This window comes from Strix uralensis, chromosome 4 (genome assembly GCF_047716275.1).
Source record: "Strix uralensis isolate ZFMK-TIS-50842 chromosome 4, bStrUra1, whole genome shotgun sequence".
Lineage (NCBI taxonomy): Eukaryota > Metazoa > Chordata > Aves > Strigiformes > Strigidae > Strix > Strix uralensis.
The window spans coordinates 121965729-121974232 of record NC_133975.1 but is presented as its reverse complement, the minus strand read 5'-3'; the positions used below and the strand labels follow the sequence as shown (position 1 = coordinate 121974232).

The 8504-nt window shown below is 39.3% G+C and overlaps 1 protein-coding gene across 7 annotated transcripts in view; it reads right to left on the bottom strand.

The window, feature by feature from the left end:
• Positions 1–1677: 1677 nt before the first annotated feature.
• Positions 1678–8504, bottom strand: part of KLC1 (kinesin light chain 1) — a 53694-nt gene continuing 46867 nt past the window's right edge. For 5 of the 7 annotated variants that reach the window (XM_074868903.1, XM_074868905.1, XM_074868902.1 and 2 more), the window contains exons 15-16: positions 8213–8279; positions 1678–6817 (exon numbers count right to left, since the gene is read on the bottom strand). In XM_074868903.1, coding sequence (XP_074725004.1) covers positions 6752–6817; positions 8213–8279 — 133 coding nt within the window. In that variant the 3' untranslated portion in view covers positions 1678–6751. The remainder of the gene's footprint in view (positions 6818–8212; positions 8280–8504) is intronic. The other 2 variants (XM_074868907.1, XM_074868908.1) reach the window with 1 other exon arrangement.

Genomic DNA, 8504 nt, shown 5'->3' with positions numbered 1-8504 from the left:
TTAAGCTTTCAGACTTCCCCCTCCTCCCTGCTTCCCCAGGTTGCCCAGACAAGAAGACTACCCTGTCCTGGGTTTTTCTGTGTGGTTACATTGCTCGGTTTGGCAAATGGGAACCTTTTGTTCTCCATAGGCTAAAACAATAAACTCTCATCCACAAATACAAGTTCAGAGGAATGACTGTCCAGTGACTTGGTAAAAGGCAAGTCCAGGTGGATTCCTTTGTGTTCTTGAGGCACGCTGTGTTAGTGCTGCCACCTCTGCCTTTCCCCAGTAACTCTCTGTGAGGACAGAGCAGCCATCTGTTCGTGCGGAAGCGTGCAGCCGGGCAGCAGAAAGGAAGTTTTGTCTGGCTGTACAGGGCCTCAGCTGGAACGCTCTGGCAGGCGGCTTCTCAGAGGACAACCCAAGGAAGAGACCCAGGAAGACAGGGACTGTGTGACTGCCTGAGGGAAGTTCTGGAGGAGAACAGGCACAGTCACACCTTGAAGCTGAGCGAAGGGACTTCTAAGCAAACAGAAAGAAGGACGAGTGGCTTTCAGTGCCTCTGAGCACCCTGCAGTGGTTGAAGGGGACATTGTGCAAATAGCCTAGCAAAATGTCTTTAAGTCTCTTTTCTAAAATGTCTTAATCCTCTGTACTTGAAAGTGACCAAGCTGGTTTTCTGTAATAAAATCCAACCATGATGCTTAGAAGTCTTTGTGTACTCAATCTAAGGAAAAAGTGAGAGGGCTATAGCTCAGAGATGTGGCTACCTCAGTCTTCACATCCTTATGTTCCACACCACCTTCACACAATTTTAATGAAGATAAACTCATGCAGCATATGTAACGCTCCAATTATTCTCTTCCATTCCTATTTATCTGGGACAGGGACTTTAGCCAATATATTGCTCATCCTATTGTACTAATTTGATTTAAAAAAAAGCCACAGATGGCTGTAACTGATTAATGGGAGTTAGTCAACCCTTACCCAGCATTCATTTACAAAAGAGCCTCTTCAAAGCCCAGGCTCCAAGCCCAGGAGCTTGCCTCACTGTCAGCCATTTCAGAACAGTTTGATACATGTCTTAAGGCTCAGTTTGATAATGTTGTGATGGCTCTTATTCCTGTGAGCAGTGACATTGTGAAGAGACAGAAGTGATGAAGTCACAAATGGGTCTGTTTACTTGATGAAAAACGTTTTTACCAACAAATCTAACACCTTACCTGAGCAAGTCCTCCTGTCTTTGCCCAGGTTGGGTATTTAACTCCCCAGCTGGAGGCTTAAATCTGAGTCAGAGCACAGAATCACCTAGAATCACCTAGACCTTCAAGATCACCTAGTCCAACCATTAACCAAACACTGACCGTTCTCAACTCCACCGTATCCCTCAGTTCTATGTCAGCCCAACTCTTAAACACATTACAGTAGGTTTCGTAGCTCATCATCACACACAAACCCTGAACCTCTAAACTGCCACCAGCCCATCACTCACAGCTGCTGAATGTTCAGCAGCAGTTTCTATCCCTTTCTTCAGTGACTCACACCCACAGTTGGAAATCCAGGATGTTCAACCGGCAGTAGCAGAGCTCTGGGGGTGCAAACTCTCAAGACTGAACTAAGCACCTGCCCTCTCTGAAGCCTAGGGACAAGAGTGTTAAAACATGCTTAAGTTTTAATAAATGCAATTTAAGAACCTTCCCTTTATACAGCTTTATTCATCTTTGGATTTCACAATTGAGAGTTGTTTCTATACAGGAAAATGCTGAAGTAATTTTTTACAAAGATTTACATTCTATAATGTATTAAGTATATAATCTTTATTCTGTAAAACTACATTTAAATATTTTTCTACACTTTGAAGAGAAATGTTAAATGACAGTCGAGCAGCTTTTAAACAGTTTCCAATTAATCTACAGATCTGTGATGTATTTAAAGATGCCTTTTTCAGCAGAAAGATCATACAGGGTTCTGGAAACTTTGTTTTGGAAAAGCAGAACCAAATTAATTTGTGGTTGGTAAAGATAAAGGATTTACACAACTGACCTATTAAGAAAACATAATAAAGCACACTAACGCTCATTACAAGTTACTTGATGAAATCACAGTGAATTACTACTCCTTGTTACAAAGGGAGGCAAGACAAACAGGCAAAGTCCAAATAGGATTTCATCCATAGCTGTGACAAGCAGTAACTACACACAGAGATCAAAATGCAAAATCTTAAAGCCAATTGTGGAAGGTTTATTTTTTTTCTTTTTTAAAATCAAACATGAAATCCACATATCGGGGGGGGGGGGGGGGGGATGTTTCTCCTCAAGAAGGATACACTGACATTACAAATGGTTTTCTGGTTTTGCTGTTGTTGGGTTCTGGTTTTGTTTTCTAAACCAGGTCCTAGAAAACAGAAAATACCATTCCTGACTGCACAGAACTCATCTGGCTTAATTATACTGTAACCTACCACCACTGCTGTATCATGCTTCTACTACATAATTTAAAACTAAAGACTTACTGACTTTCCATGCTTGAATTGGGACTTGAGTATAAATATAGGGAGCCTAAGGATAGATCTGGTTTTAAAAACTACTTCATTGTGCTTGTTCCATGCTGTATACAATTTTTAGGCTCTCTCACTTGTATGTGCCAGCACAAATGACAGAGCAGCTTTGAGCTTCCTGATGTAGCTGGAGCATTAAATGAGCTTCCAACTATATTCTCTAAATATTTCTTATTTAAAAGCAGCCATAACTAGCGAGCAGTTTTGCAGCTTCACTACGAACATAAGCATCTTCTCAGCAGCTTGTGTCCTTTGACCTCTATCAGATGGTGGCAGTGTGTTTTGCTTCTTGCTTTGTTGTTTCGGGCTTTTTTTTCAAAGAAACTATTGACCTTGACTATTCCGCGTACTGAGACTATTATGAATGATTTGAGGAGGAAAAAAATAAATGTAGATGTTCAAGATTTCCCTCAATTCTAAACTAATTTTTTAAAAAAGCCAATGTTTATACCAATACTTCTATAAGTCTGTGACAATGTAAAGTTGCTACAATGAAACGGTAAACTTCACAGCGTGACATCTTTTAACATTTATTCTCTCAGTACAGGCTAACATTACCAAAAATGCAGTTCTCTTAGCAGCTTTCAGACGAAGTACATGACCTGCATAACAAAAACTAAAGTAACTTGAACTCATCAAGTATTGTAAACACTTCCAACGAAGCACTGCACACCCCTTTTACTATATATTTACAACAGAACCAAACCATTTTCAAAATTACTGGATTCAAATGGTACAATTTAAGCACAAATCCTTCTCAAGCTTAAAACCATTTTAATTTACCACCATTCAGGAGGGCTTGGGGGAAAGGGGAGGGTGTTGATTGTTTTAAGAAAAGGTACAAACTGTAGATAATGCGTCCAACTGTTTTTCTGCTAAGTGCTTTGTTCTATCACTGCAGTACTGCAAGCACAAACATCACAGCAATAGTTCAGTTATTCCTCTAAAAGAGGAGCAAATCATGAAACAGTTACATTTTACAATAATATTTAGTAAGATCTAAACTCAAGACCAAATATTGCCAATATTCCTAAAGACTAGTACACAACCAGACAGACAGAAGGGCAATAGGCACCTTTCCATCAGTTACAATTCGACGTACGATTCATCCTACGCGCGACGTCGCTGACTGTACCCCAGAGCCAGCCACTGTTTGTAGGAGAATCTCGAGGAACTGGCCTAACCTGGAGTCCTCGTTACGTTTTTCATAACGTTCACCCTTACAGTTCTGGGCAAGGACAAACATGCTAGATTAAAAACACAACGGCACTACCAAGGTTGTAGTTTTCCTAAAGATGTCGGTCAATTTTGAAGGTCTTTTCTAGTTTTCAGTTTCATCAGAGCTGTTGATTTAGTTTGACCTCCAAGAATTATACAATTGCATATTCAGGTTTTATACTTTATGCAGACTCTTAGCTACAACTGGAACAGAAGAAATTCAGAAAAACTTACATAAAAGCAAACTAAGAAGCCCACCTGAAATTTAAATGTATACAAACCATGTCCTGACAGTATTTAATTCACGATTCAAACACAAGGAAGGTGGGCCTTAACTTTGTTTTTGCACTTTGCAAGTTGCTCTCAAACTGCAAACAGCTAATTAACTCATAACTGTAAGGATTTGGCTATCATTCTTGGGGATTTATGGAATTTGTTTCTTCTCTGAAAAAAAAAAAATAACCTTTTAAATGTAAGAATTGTTTAATAAGCAGTAGCTCAACAACTTAATCTTCTAGCACACTTTAAAGCACTATGTAAAGGTTTAAAACATTTAAAAGCACAGTACTAGTAATGCCACCAACAGTAAGATCCTGAACAAGAAAGTTCCCTCACTATCACCATCAACATACCATGGTCTTGCATTTTAAAAATTTAATGTACATCATAATCTGGTATGATTAAATATTTTATTGCTATGTACACAAGGGGTTTTTTTGAGAGGCTGTAAAAATAATTTTCCTTCAAAGTTGAAAGATGAATGTAAAAAACACATTCTTCTATTTCTTTTAAGTAATTCCTTACCACCCAAATCAGCTCTGTGTCTAGAGAGTTTTGTGGGTTTTTTTGGAAGCTCTGAGTGCAGCACTGAGCTCTACAGCACCGGGCGTTACAAGGCCCGCCGAGAGCATGGCGCTGGCGGGACAGGGGCTGACTGCAAGGGGAGTTTGCAGCGGGAGTTTCTGACGGCTATGGCCGAAGGGAGGTGACACCGTCGCCGGCTGCTGGGCGAAGCGAGGGCTGCGGCAGGGTTCTCCTGCCGTCCTGCCGCTTGGGCACGGGTACCCAGCCCGCCTGGAGCCCGGCGTACAGCTCCTCCTGCAGAGCCAGCTCAGTCTGGCCTCGTGCAGAAAACCAAATTCATCACTGGGTGCGTACAACATGCTTTGCTTTAGGGGGGGGAAAAAAAATGTATATATATTATGTATTCTTTAATATAAAAAGCTCTTAATAAAAAGATTAAAACTCAAAAGTCTACATTATATGAGTATATATTGTTAAGATAACTGAGCAGCAATCTGCTCTCGCTCGAGTTCATTAATGAATTGCACTACTCTGTGCTAAAACGTCTACATATTAGCAGCATCATATCTCACTGTTTCTAAACTGTCTTTATAGCAGGTATACCATACACAGCTTTCTTTAAAGAGATGCTAATAAGGTACCTCCTGGTAAACACAGTCAAGTGCATTACATATACAACTTTTTGCATCACGTATTGTAACACAACTTAAAACCAGATGCAAAGCCAGTCAAAATACTTCTATGAAGTACTAATTCTAATGACTCTTCACAGCCAGTTCAAATACTAAAACTTGCTTACGTCCCTCTGGTTTACCTCCTTCAGTTGGCACTAACCTTGAATGAATATTCCAGCTTTTCCCAAAGTTAATTTCATTCAGCATTTTCTAACTCACAACTGTGACCACAAATACATTTGTACACATGCTGGTTATTTTTCTTACTTTCTCATCCAACTTCACATGAATAAAGATTTTTACAAAAGATGAACAAAATTACAAGCTTTACAGAAAAGCAAAAGGAAATACTAGTGTCTATAAAATACTTAAAAACATACATACTTAGATCCAGCAGCAGTCCTATATACAGACAGCATATATATTAACTGTAAGTAGATTTAACACGGACATGTGGTCAAACGAGTTGCTTGCCACTTATGGCCATCTAGTGCCTCCACCAGGGCCCTTAGGATTTGAGTGGTCCTTTGCACAGCAGTTACTCCACAGTGTAACAGCTTGGAGTGCAGTTCCCTGCTTCTGCTGTCATCAGCTATTATGGAGAAAGGCAGGATTTGGGATCAGCATACGGAAATGCTGGAGCACTTTCAGCACACAGAGAATGGGATTGTGAATTCCAGTGGACAAGCAAGAAAGTCAACCTGAGGCTTGATGTTTCCCTAAGAGCAACAGCAGCTGCTCTGGGACAGCTGCAGTCCAAAACTTCTGTATTCTTCAACCACACAAGGTAAAGGTCAAAACATTTTCCGTTTCTTCTGATCAACATGAACTGTCCTGTCTCCATCAACTATTGTGCCCTAAGACTTATATCAACAAGTAGCAAAGTTACGGTCACAGGTATTGCTATTCATGCTAGCTGTATGTCACGTAACCCCAACCATCTCTTCTGTAAAATTTAACAGCTCAATCTAGTGGTTAAGTAAGCCGTGTCTAAGTGCTGTTTTGCCAGCTAGGGTTTCTAACATGACAATAATCAGTGGTGCAAAGGAAAGCCCCACCAATACAGTATGCTCAATTTGACTTTATACAGTAATGCGCATAAATTTATCCTTTTCTCATTCCAGCACTGTATGTATTTATTGCTACACAATTTTGCCTGCATTTTCAAACAACTTTGCATTTTGGTATGCTTTAAATATGTTTGCATTTTTACATTTTTTTGGCTGCTGTAATACTCAGATCTATTAAAGAAATCAACATAAGTAGCATGAATGGGAGCAGTGCAATGAGCAATATATATCTATATAGTTTTCCTTTAGAAGAAAATACCCACTAATGCAGTGATTAAACTCGTCCCTATTTAGAAAAGTAAAAACAGCAGTCCGTTGGAAAAAAAAAACAAATGAGAATCTACAAACTAGGTGTTCCTATACATAATGATGAGGAACCAAAGCTTTGAAGGTCTCAGTGCTTCTTTATTCACAAAGGAATATTAGCTAGCTTCTGTCCAAGAATCTCAATGCGCCAAATCAGTATGACTGACACTCAGAGCTCTCGAGTCTGTCAGACAATTATTTCGTTCCTGTGTGAAGGGGAAAAAAACAAACAAATAAATTAAGCAGATGTCCAGATAGTTCAAGCAAATAAACAAAACTACTAGCTTTAACAAACAGGAACAAACAAGTATGAGGAACTACGGAGAACTGGCCTTGTTCGTGTTGGGTAGGGGGACTCTTTTCCCCATATTCTAATAAACATCTTTTTCTCCCAACTTTCAACTACCAATACTGATAAGATCTATTGATATGCACGTATACCCTTTACAATCCTGATCCAAGTCTTACCAGAAATGCAAGTGCCCATCTATGGGAATTGCCAGGAGTGTCTATAGTGGGTGAACTAGAAAAGTTCACAAGAAGTGAGAACTAATTTTAATATCGCAGCATACACACCAACAACAATTTACTCTTCTGGAAGTCACATCAATTATATACTACAGATGCGGTTTAGGGGCACCTGGGGCATGGCATTTTGAAACCTTGGCGCTATTGCTTCAAAGAATTATGCTTTACCCTGGACTTGGTTTTTGGCTGAACTTCACTCTAAGCAAAGTTTTGTACACATTTCACACCACAGAAAACTCTGCAGTACATTGATTAGAGGTAACATAGTTAAGACACCTTTATGCCACTCAACAGTAGATGAGAGCCATACAGTTTGGGCTTTCTTGCTACCGTAGGACAAATAGTGACGAAGATCCTCACGTACAGTTTTGTTAGTACAGAAGCAATTTTATCTTCCTAAAATTAGTTGGAGTTACTGTGTTAGTAAAATGCACAACAGTGTTTAGAACGCAGAACATTGCCAGCTTATTTGACAATATAAGAAACAGCGACTTATTAGGTAAAAACAGGAAATGGGAAGTGGCAATCGGGCACACCATATACAGTTAAGCAAAATAAGGAAGTTTCATATTAGCAGAAGCATAACATAGATCAGACAAACTTTCAGAGACTGCTCCTCTACAACCTCAGAAACAACTGAAGTTGCATTTAAGGGAATCTGAAAATGTACAGCAATCAAGATTATTGGGCCCTTTGCAATAACGGGGCTGAAGTAAAAATTACTTAGTAACTGGGCTTTAAAAGTTCCTGTATTTTTAAGTAGCATTTACAAGAACGCAAGATTCCAGAAGTTTCGTATCCACTGTAACAGTTAGACGATCCACAGCCAGAGACTGCTTGATATCATAAAAGCCAATGCTCTTCACTGGTCAGACTTAAGCACTTGCTTAAAATTAAGTATAATTCACAAAAGTGTTATGGAACAATGCCTTAAGCATATGCCTTAAACATCTTACAGAAGTAGGATCTTACCAATCGCTAGATGTTTGTTGTTTTATTATTTATCACACTCTTTTTATCTCAAACCCTACTAATGATATCTATTCTTGTAAGAGTATTGTAGGGCTTCTTACTTGAAAATGATCTTCAGTAGCCTTGCCACCCATGTTAAGAACATTCAGAGAACTGGCACGCTTCATGCTGCAACCAGGACAGTGAACATGCAAGGATAAACCAATCAGAATAGCTGAAAACTAACAGCTCTAAAAACATAAGTATAACAACGAGCAATGCACAGTTAAGGGAGTTTTAACAGTGCCCCAAAACTGATCTGAGGGATTCCCTTTAAGATAACTACATAACTTAGAATATGTTTATATTCAGTTCTAAATTACATACAAAACCAAAAAAATTACAAGCTCTTCA